Source organism: Sus scrofa, chromosome X (genome assembly GCF_054392235.1).
Source record: "Sus scrofa isolate SSC_HxYL_T2T_F1_AM1 chromosome X, Sscrofa_HxYL_maternal_Yorkshire_Landrace_v2.0, whole genome shotgun sequence".
Taxonomy (NCBI): Eukaryota; Metazoa; Chordata; class Mammalia; order Artiodactyla; family Suidae; genus Sus; species Sus scrofa.
In genome coordinates this window covers 116,959,336-116,983,830 of record NC_139401.1, presented here as the reverse complement: position 1 = coordinate 116,983,830, position 24,495 = coordinate 116,959,336, and the positions used below count along the sequence as shown (strand labels likewise).

The window sequence follows — 24,495 nt, the reverse complement described above, 5'->3', positions numbered from 1 at the left end:
ATGTGAACTATGCCAGAGAACTGTATTTAGATTATCCAGGTTATTTCCTGGATGACTTTTGCCAGTTCTACTATATAATTTCTGAGATATGGGTATTAATGCTTACACCTTTCCCTTGAATTTTTATTTTATGCTTTCTGGTTCTTTTCCTGACACAATTAGACCATCTTATTTGGGCTGAAAATTTTGATAGAACAGTGAGCCTATTCTTAAGTGTTTGAAAGAGCTGTCGCACCTTAGTCAAAATCAGAGGTCAAAGAATTTACTGAATCCGATTATGTACTCAAGCTTTGTCTCCTCATTAATCAGTTTGTTACATTTTGTTATTATTGAACACATTATCATGGTCAGTTTATTCAGCACTTGTGCTAACATTGCTTTCAGTTCCAGTCATTTTTTTTTTTTTGCCTTTTGTCTTTTTTAGGGGTGCACCCGCAGCATATGGAGGTTCCCAGGCTAGGGGTCGAATCAGAGCTACAGCTGCTGGCCTACGCCACAACCACAGCAATGCAGGATCTGAGCTACATCTGCTACCTACACCACAGCTCACGGCAACACTGGGTCCTTAACCCACTGCTGGAGGCCAGGGATCGAACCCTCGTGGATACTAGCTGGGTTTTTTAACCACTGAGCCACGACAGGAACAACCTAGTCACTGTATAATCATGAAATCAACTTAAAGTTTTTAATTGGAAAAAAATCATAAAAATAGAATGTCCAAATACATTCAGGATCACCTATGTTATGGCAGCATGCCTTTTTTTTTCTTTAATTCTAGTGTGCCACATCACAGTTAAGAACCTCTGGCAACAGATCTGTTCCATCAGATGTCAAGTTGTTCTACTCTAAAATAGTTCCTAAAATAGTTCCTGGAAAAAGAAATTCAGTAAACTGCTGGACTTACAAAATGAATGGTTTTTTTCTTTACTTTTTTTTCAAATAGGACTTTTCACAGCCTTTAACATGCTCAAAATGCTTTAAAGATCATAAATCTCCAAGCAAGGGATATTGTTTTTTTTTTTTTTTTTTATTTTCCCACTGTACAGCAAGGGGGTCAGGTCATCCTTAGATGTATACATTGCAGTTACAGTTTTTTCCCCCACCCTTTCTTCTGTTGCGACATGAGTATCTAGACATAGTTCTCAATGCTATTCAGCAGGATCTCCTTATAAATCTATTCTAGGTTGTGTCTGATAAGCCCAAGCTCCCGATCCCTCCCACTCCCTCCCCCTCCCATCAGGCAACCACAAGTCTCTTCTCCAAGTCCATGATTTTCTTTTCTGAGGAGATGTTCATTTGTGCTGGATGTTAGATTCCAGTTATAAGTGATATCATATGGTATTTGTCTTTGTCTTTCTGGCTCATTTCACTCAGTATGAGATTCTCTAGTTCCATCCATGTTACTGCAAATGGCATGATGTCATCCTTTTTTATGGCTGAGTAGTATTCCATTGTGTATATATACCACATCTTCCGAATCCAATCATCTGTCGATGGACATTTGGATTGTTTCCATGTCCTGGCTATTGTGAATAGGGCTGCAATGAACATGCGGGTGCATGTGTCTCTTTTAAGTAGAGTTTTGTCCGGATAGATGCCCAAGAGTGGGATTGCGGGGTCATATGGAAGTTCTATGGATAGATTTCTGAGGTATTTCCAAACTGTCCTCCATAGTGGCTGTACCAGTTTACATTCCCACCAGCAGTGCAGGAGGGTTCCCTTTTCTCCACAGCCCCTCCAGCACTTGTTATTTGTGGATTTATTAATGATGGCCATTCTGACTGGTGTGAGGTGGTATCTCATGGTAGTTTTGATTCAAGCAAGGGATATTGTATATATTTTTCTCAAACTTATCTGACCGTTGAATCCTTTATTTGCATAATACACATTAACTTTTCTTGAGGAATAGAGTTTGTGAAATAGAGTTTGTATCTTGGTGCTCCGTAGTTCATCTTTTGACCTTTGATTTTGAAAGAAAGAATGAGATATAAAGCAATAGCTCTGACTATTTTATTGTGAAGTTTTAAATATAATTCTTTCTCTTGTGCTTTACTAAGCTCCAGAGTGAGGTGTAGATGTGGAGGGAGTAATATATGTTTAGAAAGGTAAGAAAGAGACAAATGGGCCTCCTATGTGGATTATGTCTCCTAAGTGGTTCACCTGACCTGTAGTCAATCCTCATATGCTGTTGTATGTCTTAACTTGCCACATATACAGGAAAGCATTAACCCAGCAGGTCTGTGTTGTTCCAATCATGCACATTTTAGAAGGGTATACTTGCATATTTGGCCCTTGGCTAACTCATGGAAACTGAGCCTTTATTATTAACTGATGAGTGTTTTACATGTCTGGAACCCTGGGCCCTGTTGTACCAACTTTTCTAGATTATTTGTGCAAAAATATGATTATGGTAAACTGCTCTTCTCCTGGAAGTCTGAAGATTTGGTGACTGAACCCCATAAAAAACCTGGGCTCTTAGACTCAAGAAAACGTCCTTGGGAGGGGGGAACACTTCATATATGTTGCTGCAGTTAGTTGCTGGGGGGCGGTTGATGAGCACGTCCTACGCAACTCCATTGAGAGAGGGCACTTAGAAACCCATGCCGGTATCCTAGACTTCACCCAGTGCACTTTTTTCCTTTATTAATCCTGTTCTGTATCCTGTCACTGTAGTAAATCATAGCTGTGAGTATAACAACTTTTAAGCCCTTTAAGCCCTTTTACTGAATCACCAAACTGGGAAGTAGTCTTGGGACTACTGATACATCCTGGGTGCCCATTTTTTTGTTAATTTCGGAGTACCTAAGAGGTAGGCAGTCAGCAGTCAATAGAGGAAAGAATCTATTAATAAGAAGGATCATCAGGCATCCTTCAGAGTACTGGTAATTTGTACAATTGTTCACGAAAGACTCAAAATCATAGCTGAGCAGGATTATAAGCTTGTAATTGAGGTGATATTAATATAATTTTAGACAATAAGAATTATTGAATCTATGCATCATTTTATTCTTTTTGAAGGCTTTGGTTGTAACCTTTTACAAAAAAATATGTATTGAGTGACTAGAACTAACAGTACAGGAGTTCCTGTCGTGGCGCAGTGGTTAACGAATCCGACTGGGAACCATGAAGTTGTGGGTTTGATCCCTGCCCTTGCTCAGTGGGTTGACGATCCGGCGTTGCCGTGAGCTGTGGTGTAGGTTGCAGACGCGGCTCGGATCCTGCGTTGCTGTGGCTCTGGCGTAGGCCAGTGGCTACAGCTCCGATTCGACCCCTAGCCTGGGAACCTCCATATGCCAAGGGAGCGGTCCAAGAAATGGCAAAAAGACAAAAAAGAAAAAAGAAGAAGAAGAAGAAGAACTAACAGTACATTTCGTATAACTTTTAAGAAAGGATAAAGGATTTCAGATGTGTTAAATAGCCTCATTAGTTCTTTATAGTAATAACAAGCTGTTGACATATACTAGTCACTTGCTGTATGACAGTCACTAGTGCTTTTACTTGCGTTATCTTGTTTAATCCTCACAGCCACTCTACAAATCAGATATGTGATCATTTCTATTTCATGGATGAGGAAATAAAGCTTTATAGAGAGTAAGGTGTCCAGTGTCACATTCTCTAATAATTGGCAGAGCCAAAAATTGACCTAGAGCCCAAGCTTTTACCAGTCATTCTTCACTGACATTAGGTCTAAAGGCAGATATTACAGATAGTCAGAATTAGCCCTGAAAACCCTCAAGTCACTCAAACATATAGTATCTTTGTCAAAAAGTTCAACACAATTTTTCCTCTATCCTTGGACTAGATCACCACTTTGGGGGGTTGAACATCATGTTATTTTTAAAATGTACTGTATTACCATCATTCTTAGCACGTCACAAGCGTACATGTATAAGAGAGATAAGAAAGACTTGAGGCCAACTAAAGGAATAGTAGGTTAATGTCTCCCATCTCAGGGCTCTGGGCAAATGCTCACTGAATGGAATAGCAGATATTCTGAACTAGTTTTATTGTGCCTGCTTCTCATGTGCACACTCAGTCTCCTGCTGTCTGCCTAACTGATTATTTAACAAATATTTATTTAGTGCCTGATATATGCCAAGGACCATTTTACGAAGTAAAGGAAATACAGTTTGTGCCCTCTGGCATTTGCATTATGATAGAGAAAGAGAGAGAGAGAGGAGGGAGGGAGGGAATGAGAATGAGTATTATGTCTGAAAGTATTTGCATGCTAGCTGGTGATAAGTACCTTAGGAAGGAAACACAGGATAGGGAGTGCCAGGGCTTAGGAGGTGAAAGAGTAGTTTCTTTTTTTTTTCATGTGGGATAGTAAAAGAAGCCTCTCCAAAGGAAATAAGAGAGTAAGTCTTGTGAATATCTGGGAGTGAATGTTCCAGGCAGAAGAAACAGCAAATAGGCAGTGAGGTGAGTGTATATCTAGATGTTCAAGGAGCAGCAATGAGGCTGGTGAGGCTGGAGTACGATAAACTAGTGGTAGGAAATGAGGTTGTAGCGATAGGTTGCGAGGTAGATAGTATAAGGCCTTGTAAGCCAGAGTCAGGATTTCAGAGGGTTATGAGAAGCCATTGGTGTGTTTAAGCATGTGAGAGATCATTTCTGGCAGCTATGGAGAGAATAGACTGTTGGGAGGAAAGAATGGAAACACGGAGAAGGTAGAAGGCTATTGTGAGAGTCCAGGTAAGTGGCTTGGACTGATACGGTGACACTGGTTGGAGGTGATAAAAAGCGGAAAGATTATGTTTTTGAAGGTAGAGCTGAAAATTTTTATCAGTGGAGTGGGCGTGGGGTGTGAGAGAGTGACCAAGTTCTTTTATCCTGAGCAGCTGTAAGAATGGTGTTGCCATATACTGAGATATTTGGGAAGACTAGGGAAAAGAATAGATTTTTTTTTCTTTCAGAGTGGATGAGGGGAAAATCTAGAGTTTGATTTGTCCATGTTGATTTGAAATGCATGTTAGAGATCACGTAGTAATGTTGAGTAGGCAGTTGGATGAATGCTATTTAAAATTAAGAAACTAGAGTTCCCTGGTGGCCTAGCAGGTTAAAGATCCAGCATCGTCACTGCTGTGGCATGGGTTTGATCCCTGGCCCAGGAACTTTTGCATGCTGCAAGCACAGCCAAAATAAGTAAATAAAAGTTAAGTAATTAATGAAAAAAATAAAATCATGAATCTGGATGAGATTTAGGTAGAGGTAGAGAAAAAGATTTCTAGAAACTATATTGGGGAGCTTTCTGTCACATTATCTTGCTATCTGCTTCTTAATTGAGGTTTTTTTCCCCCTTTTCCCTCTCTTGAGTACATGCAGGTGAATCTTGATCTGTTTGTGTTGCCTATACCTATGATTTGATCCAAAGCACCATACTTCTAAAAAAATCTTAAGATGAAAGTAGTTATACAAATACATTATATTTATATATTGCTTTGAACGTTGTAAAGAATTTTTACTTATCAAATGCCTACTGCGCACCAGTAATGTCCAGGTGCTTTTGTATGTTTCCTCATTTGATCATTTGTTTTTTAAATGGAGAAAATTATGAACCTGTGGAGGTACAGCTTTGGAAGAAGCATTCTTTTGTATTTGTATGTTGTCCCAAATCTACATATAAATATGAAATAACATCTTTTAATTGATGAGAGCATATACATAAAGATTGCAACTACTAATATGTAGTAGAACACTAGCTATGAGCAAGTGACTTAGATCTCTCTTGAGTCCTGTTTCCTATTGGTAAAATATTAATAGGACCAGGTTTGAGAAGGAACATAGTCAAGGGGCTCTTAAATAGTGAATTGGGATCAGTTGTTCTGATTTATGCTTCTATAATCATGCTGTCCAATAGCATAGTTGCTAGCCACATGTGTCTATTTAAATTAAAATTAAATAATACTTAAAAATCAATTTCTCTGTTGCACTTGCCACATTTCAAGTGCTCAGTAACCACATGTGGCATATTGGACGGTGTGGCTATAGAACATTATCATCACTGTTTAACATTCTCTTGAATGGGGAGTTCCCCAGGTGGTATAGTGGTTAAAACTCAGTGCTTACATTGCTGTGCCCTGGGTTCAATTCCCATGTGGGAACTGAGATCCCACATCATGCCACTGCATGCCACAGTCAATAAATTAATTAATTAAATAAAGGAAACTTTTTAAAAAGTCTGTCAAACAAAGCACTGCTATATACAACCATTTCTGTAACATAATTTTTTCTTGGGAGTGTCTGGTTAAATTTGTTTGGTTTTAGAAAGTTCAGTTTATTTTACCAACCTGTGAAACAAATGGAAATAACAAAAATTTTAAAAGAATTTGGGAGTTCCCATCATGGCTCAGCGGAAACAAATCTGACTAGTATCCATGAGGATGCAGATTCGATCCCTGGCCTCGCTCAGTGGTTTAAGGATCCAGCATTGTTGTGTGCTGTAGTGTCGGTTGCAGTCGTGGCTCATATCCTCAGTTGCTGTTGCTGTGTTGTAGGCCAGCAGCTACAGCTCCAATTTGACTCCTAGCCTGGGAACTTCCATATGCTGCAAGTGTGGCCCTAAAAAGCAAAAAAAAAAAAAAAAAAAAAAAAAAAAAAAGAAAAAGAAAAAGAAAAAAAAGAATTTGATTTTTCCAAGGATAAAAATATAGTATAGCTCATTTTTACAGTATTATGTGCTTGAATAGTTTATACCTCAAATTTATAATTAAATAAACTTTCACACTACAAGTGGTTTAGGACTTGTCCCATTGGAATCAAATTGGTGTAATTCTCGTATTGATTGCTTGCAGGATAACAAATATTTTTGAAACCCAAATACTAATATAAGAAGTACTTATAAAAAATAAATAAAAAATAAAATATTTTGGTATTTTTTATGATAGGATGTGGCAAAATTCTGGTTTTAAAATTCTTTAGCTAGGAGTTCCCACTGTGACACAGTGGGTTAATGATCCAGCTTTGTCTCTGTGGCAGCGCAGGTTCATTCCCTGGCCCAGTGCAGTGGGTTAAGGATCCAGCATTGCTGCAGCTGCAGCTCGGATTTGATCCCTGACCTGGGAACTTCCATATTCCACGGATGTAGGTAGCCATTAAAAAAAAATTCTTTAGCTATTAAAATTAAGAGCAGTTTCAGGTCCTGGAATTAGTGGTGGTAGAAATTATTGTTTTTAATATTATTTATTATAATATTTTTGTAAACAGAAAAAAGGAGTTCATCGTTGTACAAAGTGCAGACTACAATTTTTAACCTGCAAGGAGAAAATGGATCACAAGACCCAGCATCGGACATTTATAAAGCCTAAAGAGCTAGAAGGATTGCCTCCTGGTACAAAAGTGAGTTTTAAATATGTTTTATTTTAATACTGTATGATAATAGAAATTAGACCTCTGCCTGGTTTTATCTTTTCAATATAATATTAAAAATTGACTTCTGGTTGTCATTAAAATTTTGATTTTAGGAGTTCCTGTTGTGGCGCAGTGGAAACGAATCTGAGTAGTATCCATGAGGATGCGGGTTCAATCCCTGACCTTGCTCATTTGTTCCGGGATCCAGTGTTGCTGTGAGCTGTGGTGTAGGTCAGACTCGGCTTGGATCCTGCATTGCTATGGGTGGTGTAGGCCAGCAGCTGCAGCTCTGATTTGACCCCGTAGCCTGGGAACTTAGATATACCAAGGGTGTGGCCCTAAAAAGAAAAAAAAAGATTTTAGTTTTTATCATTCTTATGCTTGGAAAGAAAATTTTCTATCCATGGTTTTTTGAGTTGATTTAAATGTGCTATATTGGAGCATATTCCTTCGTAGTGAGTGCAACTAGATTAACTGGGGACTGAGTCAACATTGTTTCAGTATTCTTTTATTCTATTTTTGAGCTTTTCCAGTTGGCAGTATATGTGTCTGCTTCAGCTGCTAGACTATAAAGTCAGGAATCATATTTAATTTATCTTTGTGTCCCCAACATCTTTCATAATGCCTCGAATGCCTTAGTTTGTTCAAGTTGGTTTTACTGAGTCTACTCAGAGAAGCAAGTTCTCCTGATTAGCATTGCTGTGTTAAGTGAGCAAACACGTCTGACTACAAATTTCATTTTCCCTATTTGCCTTATGTACATTTATTTTCTCTGACTTATTTATGTGAAGTCAGCCTTTGACTATTTACTCCAATGGAGGGATGTATAATCCAAAGTGAAATAATTCCCTTTATATTTGGTTTTGAATGTGAGTATTCTGCTAGTTGAGTTAATTAAAATAATGTAAAGCGATGTCCTGAAGCTCTAGAGAAAGAAGCTATCCAGTATCCTTCCCTGTAATCCATTCATTCCATTTCTGGAACAAGACATGCAAATAGTAATGTAAGCATTGTGATTCTCTCTCATATCATCCCTTATTAATATAATAATAATTAGTATATTTTATAATTATGTTATTAATAAATGATACTAAATGTCTTGTTAGCACTGAAAATTAAGCTTTCACTGTGCTTTTTCTTTTTTTCCTTTTTTTTTTTTTTTTTTTGTCTTTTTAGGACCGCACCCTCAACATATGGAAATTCCCAGGCTAAGGGTCCAATCAGAGCTGCAGCTGCCAGCCTACACCACAGCCACAGACAGCAGCTTGGGATCCGTGCCACATCTGCGACCTACACCACAGCTCACAGCAATGCCGGATTCTTTTTTTTTTTTTTTTTTATCTTTTTGCTATTTCTTTGGGCCGCTCTCACGGCACATGGAGGTTCCCAGGCTGGGGTTGAATCGGAGCTGCAGCCACTGGCCTACGCCAGAGCCACAGCAACGCGGAATCCGAGCCGTGTCTGCAACCTACACCACAGCTCACGGCAATGCCGGATCGTTAACCCGCTGAGCAAGGGCAGGGACTGAACCCGCAACCTCATGGTTCCTAGTCGGATTCGTTAACCACTGCGCCACGACGGGAACTCCGCAATGCCGGATTCTTAACCCACTGAGCAAGGTCAGGGAGGGAACCTGAATCTTCATGGATACTAGTTGGATTCATAACCCACTGAGCCACAACAGGGACTCCTCACTGTGCTTTTTCATACATCCTATTATTTAATCCCTGTAGCAAACCAATGAGGTAGACAAAGCAGGTATTATTCCTGTATTACAGATAAGGAGGCTTAGAGATTATAAATTACTTCCTCAAGGTCACATGGCTAGGAAGAGGTATTATTGAAATTTAATCTATTAGCTCCCTTTAAGAAAATTCTGAATATTATTGAACTCTCCATACTGTGTGATGAATTGATGTAACCTCCACAGTAACCTTTGGAACCATAAATCCTGCCCAGTGAGCCCCTAGAAAGAGCAGGTCACATTTACTGGAGATCTGGGGTTTTTTTTTTGCGGGGGGGTTAGTTGAGGTATAGTTTATGTACAATATATATGTTTCAGGTGTACAATGTAGTGATTCTGGAGATCTGTTTTATAGTTACCAAAGAGTAAAGTAGGCCTTTCCAGAGTTATTTCAGGTTTTGAGATTTAAATATTGACTTTTACATTTTCAAAAGTTGTTTAGTTATATCAGAGCATAAAATAGCCATGGAATGTGCTTTTTGATATTCATATAATTTGTACTAACTCCTAATTATCCATTAATATCTGTGTTATCAGATAAATGCAGCCAATACAAAACTAGTATTACAACAGTAAATAAATATTGAGGTAAATTTCATTTAATTGGTATGACCATTTAGAATAATGGGAGACTTACCTAATTATATTTAACTTTTTTTTTCTTATTTTTAGACCCACACCCAGGCATATGGAAGTTCCCAGGCTAGAGGTCGAATTGGAGCTGTAGCTGCCGGCCTACACCACAGCCACAGCAGCACAGGATCCAAGCCATGTCTGCGACCTATACCACAGCCCACGACAACACCAGATCCCTGACCCACTGATCGAGACCAAGGATCAGCCCACATCCTCATGGATGCTAGTAGGATTCTTCCCTGCTGTGCCACAATGGAAACTCCCTATATTTAACTTTTTGTATCCCACTGTTTTTTTGGGCATCAGCTTTATTGAGATATAATCCATATACTATACAATTCACCCATTTAAGTATAAAATTTAGTGGTTTTTTAGCATATTCACAGAATTGTGAAAACAACACTACAATCATTTTAGAACATTTTATCACCCCCTAAAGAGACCCCATATCCATTAAGAGTCACTCTCAATTTTGCCTCCACCAGCAACAGGCAAACTTTAATCTTTTATCTACTTTCTATCCCTATGGATTTTCCTGTTCTGAATCTTTCACATAAATGGAATCACACAATATGTGGCCTTTTGTGACTGGTCTCTTTCACTTAGCAAAACATTTCTAAGATTCATCCATGTAATAGCTTGTATCAGTACTTCATTCCTTTTTAAGGCTGTATCAGTATTTATGTATCAGTACTCTATTCTTTTTTATGGCTGAATATTATGCCATTGTATGAATATATCATATTCTACTTATCCAGTCATGGGTTGATGAGCACTTGAGTTGTTTCTACTTTTTGACTATTATGCATAATGCTCTCATGAAAATTCATGTACAAGTTTTGGTGTGGACATTTCTTTTGCTAGGAGTGGAACACCTCGGGTTATATGGTAACTCTTATGTTTTAACATTTTGAAAAACTGCCAAACCATTTTCCAAAGCTACTGTACTATTGTACATTCCCACCAGAAGTATATTAGGGTGGGAATATATTTAATATTCTCTACATTCTGTCAACACATGTCAGTATCTGTCTTATTCTGCCTTTCTAGTTGGTTTGAAGTGATAAACTCCTTTTGGTTTTAAGTTTTTTTTATTGAACCCACATCACAGCAGTGACCCAAGCCATAGCAGTGACAACACTGGGTTTTTAACTCACTGAGCCACCAGGGAACTTAATATTATTAGAGTTTTGATTTGTATTCCCTTAATAACTAATGATGTTGAGCATCTTTTTATGTGTTTATTGGCCATTTGTATATCTTTGAGGAAATGCTTATTCAGATCTTTTGCCTGTTTTGGGTTTGTTTGTTTTTTTTTTTTTTCTTTTTAGGGCCATACCCACAGCATGTGGAGGTTCCCAGGCTAGGGGTCCAATCGGAGCTACAGCTACTGACCTACGCCATAGCCGCAGCAACGCCAGATCTGAGCCACATCTTCAACCTACACCACAGCTCATGGCAATGCAGTATCCACACCCGCCCCATATGGAGATTCCCAGGCTAGGGATCTAATCAGAGCTGTTGCTGCCGGCCTACGCCAGAACCACAGCAACGCCAGATCCTCAACCCACTGAGCGAGGCCAAGGATCGAACCTGCAACCTCATGGTTCCTAATCGGATTCGTTTCCACTGCGCCATGATGGGAACTCCTGCCTGTTTGTTAATTGGGTTGTCTTTTTACTGAGTTGTAAGAGTTCTTTATAATTCTGTATTTAGAGATACGATTTGCAGATATTTTGTTCTTTATAATTCTGTATTTAGTATTTAGAGATATGATTTGCAGATATTTTGTCTTTTCACTTTCTTTTGATTTTTTTTTTTTTAGGGCCACACCCACAGCATATGGAAGTTCCCAGGCTAGGTGTCGAATTGGAGCTACAGCTGCCGGCCTACCCCACAGCCATAGCAACGTGGGATCTGAGCCACATCTGCCACTTACACCGCAGCTCGCAGCAATGCCAGATCCTCAACCTACTGCATGAGGCCAGAGATGGAACCCACATCCTCATGGATACTAGTTGGGTTCATTACCACTGGGCCACAACGGGAACTCACTTTTCACTTTCTTAATAGTGTCCTTTGAAGTACAAAAGTTTTAATTTTTATGAAATCCATTTATCTAGTCTTTATTTGGTTGCTTGTGCTTTTAGTGTCATATTTTAAAAATTGTTGGCTAACCCAAGGTCATGAAGATTTGGTCCTATGTTTACTTCCAAGAGTTTTATAGTTGGAGCTCTTATAATTTGGTCTTCAATACATTTTAAGTTAATTTTTGTATTTAGTATGAGGTAGGGGTCCAAATTCCTTCTGCATTTGGATATCCACTTGTCCCAGCACAATTTGTTGCTAAGACCCACTGAGTTGTTTTGTTGCTAAGACCCACTGAGTTGTTTTGAGTTGTTTTGGCACCCTTGTTAAAAACCAATTATGGCTTACATAATGTGTGATGTTGTTAATATTAACATGAGGATTAATTTTCAAATGTATATATGTATTTCCTTCATTTTTATAGGTTACTATTCGAGCGTCAATTGGACCTCTTCATTCAAGACCATCAGCTACAACTTCCAAGTGTACTCCAAGCACTTCTTCTCTTCAAGTCTTACCTCCAAAGTCTAAAAGTACAACTGCTAAAAGTCCTACAAAATCTCATGCAAGTAAAGCTAAGACAGGAAAGCCTCGTGCAACTACATCCACTGCAAGTAGACCTAATGCAAGTAAGCAAGGTAGAAGTGCATGTAAATACAAAGCAAAAACCTCTTACAAGCAAAAGAAACAACGCAACAGGAAGAATAAAATCAGCATAGCTTTGAAGAACTTAAGGTAATATCTTTTATTCCTGATATACAATATTAATTTAATATTAAATATTAAAGGTTATTTTAATATAGCTTACCATATCACTAGAGTTCCCTTGCACATTTACATGATAATCACTTATCTGGCATAAAGACCAAGAAGATAATAAAAAGGTACTTTTTGCAACTGCTGGACAGAATTTGAATTCCTACGTATAATTGTCATCTTTTACACTAATCTTATATTTTGTGATAGTTGAATTGGTTAGTGTGACCTTTTTTATTCCAAGGAAACACTATTAACTACTGTTAGACTTTTTACATTTATTCTAGCTTGATGTTTCAAAGCAAATTTTCAAATTACATGTCTCTATTTAAAGATTTAAACGCCTTGGCTTCTGTTAGTAAAATAGTAATAAGGCTTTGCCTTATTTTGTTGTTGTTTTATAGTATATTTTTGTCATTTTTTTTTTCTGTCTCCAAAAGGTGTCACCGGGGAGTTCACAAGTGCATTGAGTGTCGTTCCAAAATAAAAGATTTTGCAAGCCACTTTTCAATATATATCCACTGTAATTTTTGCAAATACAACACTAACTGTAACAAAGCCTTTATAAATCATATGGTGAGGTGAGTAAACATGTGCATTGCCAGTCAAAACTGCCATATCTTCAGTCATATTTAACCTTACTATCCTTGATGCTTTTATCCTTTTTGTTCTTTCTCTGTGCTCAATTCTAGACCACCAAACTTTGCTTGATTCAATCAGCTCTGAATTCATGATCTTTAATATGGTCCTATCTTTTTAAAAATGCCTCCTTTAAAAAAAAAAAAAAAAGCCTCCTCGTTTTTGATCTACAACATCTGTTTAAATCCTTTTCAGTACCTTCAAGATTTTATACTAGTCTCTCAGTTGTTAACCCTGCCTACTAATTACTCAGAGGTCATCTTTTTCATTTTTTCCCCCAAGATTTACTTTTTTCTACCTCAAGGTTTTTTTCCCTTTATCTAGACATTAACCTCAGAAAAAGACATGTCTGCTTTGTCAAAGTTAACCCCGCCCCTCATCTCCTCCATTTCCTCCACAATCTCATGCACCTTTATTTCATCTTTCTCTCTACCACATTCCTTCCATCTGCAAATATTTTCAGGGGTTTTTAACAATTTTTTTTTGTCTTTTGTCCTTTCTAGGGCCATACCCACGGCATGTGGAGGTCCCCAGGCTAGAGGTCTAATCAGAGCTACAGCTGCTCGCCTACACCACAGCCACAGCAATGCTTGATCTGAGCCGCATCTGCAACCTACACCACAGCTCATGACAACGCTGGATCCTTAATCCACTGAGCGAGGCTAGGGATTGAACCCACAACCTCATGGTTCCTAGTCGGACTCATTTCTGCTGCACCACGACAGGAACTCCAATGCTGGATCCTTAACCCACTGAGGGAGGCCATGGATCAAACCTGCATCTTCGTGAATACTAGTTGGGTTTGTTACACTGAGCCACAGTGGGAACTCCCGAGACTTTGTATTTCTAATAAGCTCCCAAGTGATGAAGATGCTGCTGGTCTGTGGATCGTATGTTTTTTTCATTTTTAAAAGTTTTATTGAGTTATAGTTGATTTACAAGGTTGTGATAATTTCTGCTATACGACAAACTGATTCAGGTAAACATGTACACACATCCACTCTCTTTCAGATTCTTTTCCCACATAGTTTATCACAGAATAAAATGGATAGAGTTCTCTGTGCTATACAGCAGGTCCCTGTTGGCCAGTCATTCTATATACCCCAGTGTGCATATGCAAGTCCCAAACCCACAGTCCATCCCTCCTCACTATGGACCACACAGCGTAGTACTGTGCTACACTAATCCTGGCTAATTCTACCTGGTTTTCTAATACAGAAAAGCCTTCTTTACCAGTTTAAAAGGGGGTATAAAAGCTATTAGCACATATTACAAGATTAGGTTAGTGATTTTCTGTCTGTGTGTATAGGAAGCATTGTTTTAACTCATGAGCTCTGCTTCCTTTAATTCGCTTTCTTTAAAAGCTCTCCCAATAATTGCAAAAGATATTTTTAAATTTTTCATTTTCCTGATGGCAAGTAATGTCATTTGGCCCAAGAAGCACTTACTTCAAGGATTATTCAGATTCTCCCCCCTGCTAAATATATTAAGATTAGAAAGTAATAAGTAATTGTTATTCATAATAGTTTACATAATAGCCAAATACATTATTAGCACATACCTTTAAATTGTTCTCAACTCTTAAATAGTTTAAAAAAATTTAATTTGATGCTCTTTGCATTTTTTTTATAATTTTTTTATTTTCCCACAGTACAGCAAGGGCGTCAGGTTATCCTTACATGTATTCATTACAATTACATTTTTCCCCCACCCTTTCTTCTGTTGCAACATGAGTATCTAGACAAAGTTCTCAATGCTATTCAGCAGGATCTCCTTGTAAATCTATTCTAAGTTGTGTCTGATAAGCCCAAGCTCCCGATCCCTCCCACTCCCTCCCTCTCCCATCAGGCAGCCACAAGTCTCTTCAAGTCCATGATTTTCTTTTCTGAGGAGATGTTCATTTGTGCTGGCTATTAGATTCCAGTTATAAGTGATATTATATGATATTTGTCTTTGTCTTTCTGGCTCATTTCACTCAGGATGAGATTCTCTAGTTCCATCCATGTTGCTGCAAATGGCATGATGTCATCCTTTTTTATGGCTGAGTAGTATTCCATTGTGTATATATACCACCTCTTCCGAATCCAATCATCTGTCGATGGACATTTGGGTTGTTTCCATGTCTTGGCTATTGTGAATAGTGCTGCAATGAACATGAGGGTGCATGTGTCTCTTTTAAGTAGAGTTTTGTCCGGATAGATGCCCAAGAGTGGGATTGCGGGGTCATATGGAAGTTCTGTGTATAGATTTCTAAGGTATCTCCAAACCGTTCTCCATAGTGGCTGTACCAGTTTACATTCCCACCAGCAGTGCAGGAGGGTTCCCTTTTCTCCACAGCCCCTCCAGCACTTGTTATTTGTGGACTTATGAATGATGGCCATTCTGACTGGTGTGAGGTGATATCTCATGATAGTTTTGATTTGCATTTCTCTTATAATCAGCGATGTTGTGATGCTCTTTGCATTTTTAACTCTAAAGGTTTTTTTATTTCTTTTTATAGTGGTGGGGTATGATCATTTAAGATTATTCTCAAGAAAATATGTTCTTATGGAGTTCCCGTCGTGGCGCAGTGGTTAACGAATCCTACTAGGAACCATGAGGTTGCGGGTTTGGTCCCTGCGCTTGCTCAGTGGGTTAACGATCCGGCGTTGCCGTGAGCTGTGGTGTAAGTTGCACGCACGGCTCGGATCCCGCGTTGCTGTGGCTCTGGTGTAGGCCGGTGGCTACAGCTCCGATTGGACCCCTATCCTGGCAATCTCCACATGCCGCGGGAGCAGCCCAAGAAATAGCAAAAAGACCAAAAAAAAAAAAAAAAAGTGTTCTTAGAAAATACACAGGTAGGAGTTCCCATCATGGCTCAGCAGTTAACGAATCTGACTAGCATCCATGAGAACGCAGGTTTGATCCCTGGCCTCATTCAGTGGGTTAAGGATTCCATGTTGCTGTGGGTGTGGTGTAAGCTGGCAGCTGTAGCTCCAGTTCGACCCCTAGCCTGGAAACCTCCATATGCAATGGGTGCAGCCCTAAAAAGCAAAAAAAAAAAAAAAGGAAAAGAAAAACAGAAATGTAAGATTAAAATCTTGAATTAAACAAAGATGCTAATAGAATTTTCTAATTTAAAACATGGTCTTTTATTCAAAACTAAGAAACTAAGCATAGGCTTGAAATATGGTCATAAAATTAATTAATTGCTTATTGTGTAATAAAATCTCACTTTTCTTTTGTCTCTCCAGCTCTCATAGCAACCAGCCAGCTAAACGGTTTTATATTTTTAAGAAGCATTCTGGAACTCTCAGGTAACTAAATTGATCTTTTTTTCACTCTATTTAAAAATGATAACTTTTTAACCTGATACTGGAGAGAGCCTAGTTTGTAAAGTGAAATGATTGCTGCTGGACAATCTATTCATTATATCCTTAGGTCAGAGAGAGGATTGCTTATATTCTCTGATTAAACTTTGTTTCAGTGATGTCAGGCATTGAGATGAAACACATGGATTTGCATTATAAAATTTAAAAATAAGGCTCTTTAGCAATATTTGAGTATTTAAAAGACTTTTAAGATACCTAGTAAAGTGACTAACACTACTTTGGTGCCCTCGCAATTCTTAGGTTTTTAATTTTTTTTAAAAAAAATGGGTAACTTTACCGTTCCAAAGGCATTGCTAATGAATTTTGGTTATACCACACACACTTAGCATAGAATCCACTAAGCAACTTTTTTTTCCTCACGCTTTTTTTTTTTTTTTTTTTTGTCGTCTTTTTGCCTTTTCTAGGGCCACTCCTGCGGCATATGGAGGTTCCCAGGCCAGGGGTCCAGTCGGAGCTGTAACCGCTGGCCTACGCCACAGCCACAGCAACACCAGATCCCCAACCCACTGAGCAAGGCCAGAGATCGAACCCACAACCTCATGGTTCCTAGTCGGATTCATTAACCACTGAGCCACGACAGGAATTCCTTCCTCACACTCTTCTGATTCCTTCTGACTCCATCTTCTTTTGTTTAATTATTTTGTTCCTGCTGTCATTGCTATTTGAAATACCAGTGTCAAGATCTTTGTAGCACCAAACCAAGACATAGACTTAAATTTAGCCAATACTTGTTTTCATGCTTGGGTCAGTGAAAAGTAGAAGAGGTGATGCTCTGTCTTGGGATTTTTGTGTTTATTATCCCTTCTGCCTCATTCACTCTTCCCCAGATATCCTCATGACTAGCTAGCTCTCTCACCTCCTTTAGGCCTCTACTCCAGTGAGTGAGGCTTTCCTTGACTGCTCCATTTAAAATAGTATCCTTTTTTTTTTTTTTTTTTTTTTGTCTTTTTGCCTTTTCTTGGGTCACTCCTGTGCCGTATGGAGGTTCCCAGGCTAGGGATCTAATCAGAGCTACAGCCGCTCGCCTATGCCAGAGCCACAGCAACGCCAGATCCGAGCCAAATCTGCAACCTACACCACAGCTCATGGCAACGCCGGATCCTCAACCCACTGAGCAAGGCCAGGGATCGAACCTGCAACCTTATGGTTCCTAGTCAGATTTGTTAACCACTGCGCCACAACGGGAACTCCTTAAAATAGTATCCTTTGCACTGAACCCCACACCTAGCATTTTTTATCTTCCTTTCTTGCTTTGTTTGTACTTCATAGCAGCTTTTTACTGTCCAATATATTGTATATTTCATCCTCTTGTTTATTGTCTATGTTATCTTACTAGAATGTGTATGGTTCAGATATTTGTCTATGCCAGACATTTGCTGGGCATTGAATAGTGCCTGACACACAGAAGGCATTCCGCAAACATTTGTTGAGTAAATTAATGTTGAAAATAGCATGTGGAATATGTGGATGACAGACCAATAGCTCATAGGCAGAGGAAAGTAGATTCCATTTTAAAAATATATTAGTGTTATTTTTAAAATATTACTAAATTCAAGGAATTAGAAGATTCTAATAAAACTATATTAGGTGTTACCTTTACTGAAAATTTTTATAAGAATGAAAAGAGTTTATTAGTTCTAAAGATGAGACTACTTTTTATGTCAGTGTTGTCAAATTCAGTTCTGTGTTTGGTTCTTAAAATAATTGTATCACTTTTGGAGTTCCCATCGTGGCACAGCAGAAACCAATCCGACTAGGAACCACGAGGTTGCAGTTCGATCCCTGGCCTCACTCAGTGGGTTAAGGATCTGGTGTTGCCGTGAGCTGTGGTGTAGGTCGCAGATGCGGCTCGGATCTGGCATTGCTGAGGCTGTGGTGTAGGCTGGCAGCTACAGCTCCGATTCGACCCCTAGCCTGGGAACCTCCATATGCCACGGTGTGGCCCTAAAAAGACAAAAAAAGACAAAAATAAAAATACAAAATAAAATAACTATATGACTCTAAACATCTGAGATTTTTTTTCTCATAGAAAATTGGTTATTTTCTGTGTATGCGTTAGCGTATTTATAATTTTATAGAATAATAAATTTTGTAATTAATATTTTGTTAAAATGCAGTGTTCATTCTTTATTTACTGTACATCCATCAAGTATAACACAATGTAGCAGGTCCTGTAAAGATGACAGTGACGAGGAAGGCTTGGCACCAACCTTCAAGGAATGTACAATTTATGCTAAAGTGTGAACATAAATAACTACAAGAATTTATACAAAGAGGTTTGTAATAGGTGCAGTGAGAGTTAGTGATTTCAAAAAAAGAAATGTTTCTACTGATAAAAAGAGCCACAGGGCCATTTCAGTTGAGAGAAATAGCACGAATTAAAAGTCAGAAAGGGGAGTTCCCGTCGTGGCACAGTGGTTAACGAATCCGACTAGGAACCATGAGGTTGCGGATTCTATCCCTGCCCTTGCTCAGTGGGTTAACGATCCGGCGTTGCCGTGAGCTGTGGTGTAGGTTGCAGACGCGGCTCGGATCCCGCGTTGCTGTGGCCCTGGAGTAGGCCGGTGGCTACTGCTCCAATTCAACCCCTAGCCTGGGAACCGCCATATGCCGCGGGAGCGGCCCAAGAAATAGCAAAAAGACAAATAAATAAATAAATAAATAAATAAATAAATAAATAAATAAATAAAAATTAAATAAATAAATAAAAGTCAGAAAGGAAAAGGAGTTCCCATTGTCCTTCAGCAGTAACGAACCCAGCTAATATCCATGAGGATGTGGGTTCAATCCCTGGCCCCACTCAGTGAGGTAAGGATCTACCATTGAGGTGAGCTCTGGTGTAGGTCGCAGACCCGGCTCGGATCTGGGCGTTGCTGTGGCTGTGGTGTAGGCCAGCAGCTTCAGCTCCGATTTGACCCCTATCCAGGGAACCTTTATATGCCGCAAGTGCGGCCCTAAAAAGACAAAAAAATATTTAATACTATAAAAATGTTGAAATATTAACTGTTTTAGGGGAGAAAAGAAGAAAATTTTGAGCCTTTGCGTTAGGGACATGGCATAAGGGAGACCAGTCAGGAGGAGTGCTTTTTCATCCACATGACTTTAGTTATGAAGACTATTTTTGACATGCCAGTGTGACAGCTGGCTATAAATACACAACAGGCTGTTAGGAGTAGAGCTGCAGAGGAGAAGTCAGTTAAGGTTTTTATTCCTATGTAAGTGAAATAATTAAATTTAAATTATTTATATTTAGGAGTTCCCTTCGTGGCGCAGTGGTTAACAAATCTGACTAGGAACCATGAGGTTGCGGGTTCGATCCCTGGCCTTGCTCAGTGGGTTGAGGATCCGGCGTTGCCGTGAGCTGTGGTGTAGGTTGCAGATTCGGCTCAGATCCCGCGTTGCTGTGGCTCTGGCGTAGGCAGGCGACTACAGCTCCAATTAGACCCCTAGCCTAGGAACCTCCATATGCTGCGAGAGCGGCCCAAGAAAAGACAAAAAAACCAGAAAAAAAATTATTTATATTTAAAATGAACTACAAAGAGTTCCCTGGTGCCCAGCAGTTAAGGATTTGGCATTGTCACTGCTGTCACTTGGGTCAGATATCTGGCCTGGGGACGTCTGCTTGCTGCAGATGTGACCAAAAATAAATAAATGAAATAAACTGCAAAAGTACATTTATACTTTATTATCTTTTGTTTACACTGATAATAATTACATTGTCTTATTTATTATTTTTTACATGATCTATTTTTAAAACTGTCTCATTTCTTCTCTGATTTTATCACTTAAGTACAATATTAGATTGTAGGCTTCACTGAGTGTACTCATTTTTGTTCTCTCTTGTATCCATAACACCTAGTAATAGAGAGTATGTAAAAAGGTTCACAGCAGATGTGCATTGAATGAATGAATATTGTAGCCTTGTTTTGCAGATGAGCAAAGACACAGAAAGATTGTGTCCTGCATACATTATGCAAATCATTAGTGGAGCCACCACTGGGCTTTAGTTCTCTTCACTCAGGTCTTTTAGAAATCGGCATGAAAGGAAAGAGTTTATCGAGCACTAAATGTTAGCATAATTTAGACATGGCTATGCCATTTTCTAGAGACATGGTTATACCATTTCATATATATTTGGCTTATATAGCAAAATTGGGAAATGATGACCGTAACACATAAAAAACAAGTTATTACATGGAAAAACAATGATTCAACTTGTATATGTATTGTTATGAAAGATAAAAACCTTTTCTTTCTGTCTTTTTTCATAGGGGCATCACTCTAGTGTGCCTTAAATGTGATTTCCTAACTGATTCTTCTGGTTTAGATCGTATGGCTAAACACTTAAGTCAACGTAAAACTCATACTTGCCAAGTTATAATAGAAAATGGTATGTAACTATAATTGTGATATTTTGGGTTTCTGATATTCTAGTATTTTTTGATCAGCCCACAATATGGGCTCTTCTGTATTAAATTGACAGTCTCATTTCTCATGTATTCTTTTGTAAAAAAAAAAATTTTATTGCAGTATAGTTGATTTACAATATTGTGTTAGTTTCTGGCGTACAGCAAAGTGATTCTTTATACATATATTCTCTTTCAGATTCTTTTCCATTATAGTTTATTATAAGATATTGAATTTAGTTCCCTGTGCTATACAGTAGGACCTTGTCTTATATCTATTTTGTATATAGTAATTTGTATCTTTTTTTAAATAAGATAACTTGTTTAATGAACTTAGCCAGTGTGTGTCCTGCTGCATTTTTCTGCCACTTACTCTTTTTTTTTTTTTAGTAACTTGTATATTCTAATTCCAAACTCTGGATTTATCCCCTTCCTCTCTCCCTCCCCTTTTCATTCTTCATATACTCTTTTTTTTTTTTTTAAGGGCCGCACCTGCACCATATGGAAGGTCCCAGGCTAGAGGCTGAATCAAAGCTACACCTGCCGGCCTACACCACAGCCATAGCAAAGCGGGATCTGAGCTGCGTCTGTGACCGACACCACAGCTCACAGCAACACCGGATCCTTAACCCACTGAGCAAGACCAGGGATCAAACCCGCATCCTCATGGATATTAGTTGGGTTCATAACCCGTTGAGCCATAATGGGAACTCCCTTCACTCCTCATATATTCTATTCTAAATGTAAAACTCTTCTGATTTCAGTTCCCGAAAGTACCTCAGCTTCTGAATCCACTTCTGAGTAAGTTTTAATTTTCATTCAGTGCATTTTTCTTTGATGGATTTTAGCACTGTTGCATTTTTTAAATGTATCATTTATAGAAATGAAAAAATATTAAAGTATTTTGTTTTTGTTTTTGTTTTTAAAGCGCTTGTTGAAATAGATTCCTGCTCTATGGAGCTCGTGCAACCTGGTGCAAGACAAGTTGGGATTTCCTAAGTTCAAAGTTCTGAAGTGTTTTCTTACACAAAGCGGTTAAACAGCCAAGTTCATGACACTAGCTCTCATTATTCAGCTCTTTTCAGCTTTCAGATGGCACTAGATTCTTATTCCACCTTATCTTTGTGTCAGGTTAACATATCTTAACATATGCTTTTTTCTCCAGTTGGCTCTCTTCAAAAATAACTTTTATTGCTGTGGTCTTTTCTTGCTTTGCTTAAAATAATTGTGTTTTTCTCTGCTATACTTGCCTTCAGAATATTGCATTCCAAACGATGTGACTCTTCATCTTTTTTTGTCTGTTTTGTCTGGTTTCTTAGTTAATTTCTTATAAGTCTTACATTTTTAGGTCAGATAGCTGTCTTCTTCCTCATTCTTTGTCTGTCATTGTTCTATTTTTCATATTTTTCAGATGCAGAAGCAACACAGAAATTTCAAAAAATGTCCAGGGTACTCCTGGTCAGTGTCCCCCTTCGATGGACACAACTGATGCCTGTTCTCTCTTTCCAAGGAATGTGAATTATTTGACTGTGAGACCTCCTCTAGGTTGTGGCCTTAAGAAATCAGATCTTGGGGAGAGTCCCTTCCTTCATGACTGGCCTCCCATAAGACTGATGCAAATTTGGCCAGAGATGACCTCAAGGCCCACCAAATTGAGCACAACTTCCCACTGGGGGCTTTGGTTCTTGATCGTAAGCTTATGGGTCCATTCTGACCAAGAAAAGCCCATCAAATCAATGCTTCAACATCCAAGTTGAAGTTTAATCATTTTGGCTGCTGCCCTTTAATCTTCCTCTAGCATGCATGCAGTCCAAGGAGTATAAAAAGTGGTTATGTAGGGAACCAAGGTTACTTTCATGTTCTTGGAAAACAAATTTCTAAATTACAGTTCCAAAATTAGTTATTTTTACTGTCATTTAAAGTTTTTTCCAGTATTAAACCCTAGGAGTTTTCAGCAATACTAATATTCAATTTTTTAATTTTTTTAAGTCTAATTTAATTTTGTTATCTTGGTTTTATGTTGTCTTCACCAAATTTATTAATGTCCGTTTTGTTATGTCCTCTTTTATTTCTTTCCTTTAAGACCTGTTTTGTGTTTGTTTTGTTTCATTAATAACTCCAAAAAATTCCTTAGAATTCTCTACAGATTTCATGTAGCTACTTATGGGTAGCTTCTTAATTTGGTAATTGTTCTGATCACTAGACATTATTATATCCTCTGTCCATCTTGGGACTGTCATTAACATTATCTTAGTGATTGTGTGTTCAAACACATAAAGAATTGGCAAAAAACACTTCCTACAGACCTTACAACAAGTTTTAAAGTTACATTTCTGTACATCTACATTATATCTTCTTAGCCATTAATGTAATTCCTTTGGATAAAGATAATATATTCAGAAAATATTGGGACCAAAAAATGCACTTGTTTCTTGCCCATATATATATAGATGTATATTTTTTTTAATTTTGTGTTTGTTTATTTTGGTTACATTGAATATAGATTTGCTGAACAGTTTTGATGTTATTACTTATTTTTTTAATAAAATTTGTATTGTGAAAGTGCCTCAGGGATTATTTTCTCATAAATAATTTTGAATAAAAGCCATAGATTTGGGGAAGTTCCTGTCATGGCTCAGCAGAAACGAATCCGAGTATCCATGAGGATGCTGGTTTGATCCCTGGCCTCGCTAAGTGGGTTAAGGATCTGGCATTGCCGTGAGCTGTGGTATAAGTCACAGACGTGGCTCGGATCTGGTGTTGCCTGTGGCTGTGGTGTAGGCCGGCAGCTGTAGCTCCGACTGGACCCCTAGCCTGGGAACCTCCATATGCCATGGGTACAGCCCTAAAACGACAAAAAAAAAAAAAAAGGTAGGCTGTAGATTTTGTCGTACAACTAGGAGCATTGCTTTGCTTCTTACATAGAAGCCTGATTACTTGGCCTATAGACTGAGAGCTCTGTCTATTGAATCTATCTTGCAGTTTTCCTTTCAGCACAGTTGAAAGCTCATTATTTATACTTTACTAATTTTTAAAACTTTAAAGGCTCCCTTTGTAATCTTAATAACCATGAAGGTGGGTAGGCTCAGAAGTTGTTTGACTCAACCATGAGTACTTTTTTTTTTCCCTCTTAACATTAGAACTTCTTGAATTGTACTTTGAAATTAGTCCTATTTGGGCTGAGTGGCTTATAACTCATCCACAGACTGAGTGGCTTATAGACAATAGAAATTGATTTCTTATTGTTCTGGAGGTGGGAAGTCCATCATCAAGGTACTGGCAGATTTGGTATTTATTGAAGACCAGCTTCCTGGCTCATAGACAGTCATCTTCTTGTGTGTCCTCACATGGTGAAAAGGGCAAGAGAGTTATCTGGGATCTGCTTTACAATGGCATTAATCTCATTCATGAGGACTCCACCCTCCTGACCTAATCACCTAATAAGGCCCCACCCCATCACATTGGGGACTGGGTTTCAGAAGTATGAATTTAGGTGGGGGGAGGG

General features: G+C 38.5%; 1 protein-coding gene across 9 annotated transcripts in view; it reads left to right on the top strand.

Annotated features, from left to right (window-relative positions):
- The window catches only part of ZNF280C (zinc finger protein 280C), a 60,614-nt gene extending 37,062 nt beyond the window's left edge, over positions 1-23,552 (top strand). For all 9 annotated transcript variants that reach the window (XM_085008796.1, XM_021079648.2, XM_085008795.1 and 6 more), the window contains 7 exons: positions 7,207-7,338; positions 12,243-12,553; positions 13,015-13,155; positions 16,447-16,509; positions 20,856-20,974; positions 21,755-21,791; positions 21,919-23,552. In XM_085008796.1, coding sequence (XP_084864922.1) covers positions 7,207-7,338; positions 12,243-12,553; positions 13,015-13,155; positions 16,447-16,509; positions 20,856-20,974; positions 21,755-21,791; positions 21,919-21,928 — 813 coding nt within the window. In that variant the 3' untranslated portion in view covers positions 21,929-23,552. The remainder of the gene's footprint in view (positions 1-7,206; positions 7,339-12,242; positions 12,554-13,014; positions 13,156-16,446; positions 16,510-20,855; positions 20,975-21,754; positions 21,792-21,918) is intronic.
- Positions 23,553-24,495: the final 943 nt, after the last annotated feature.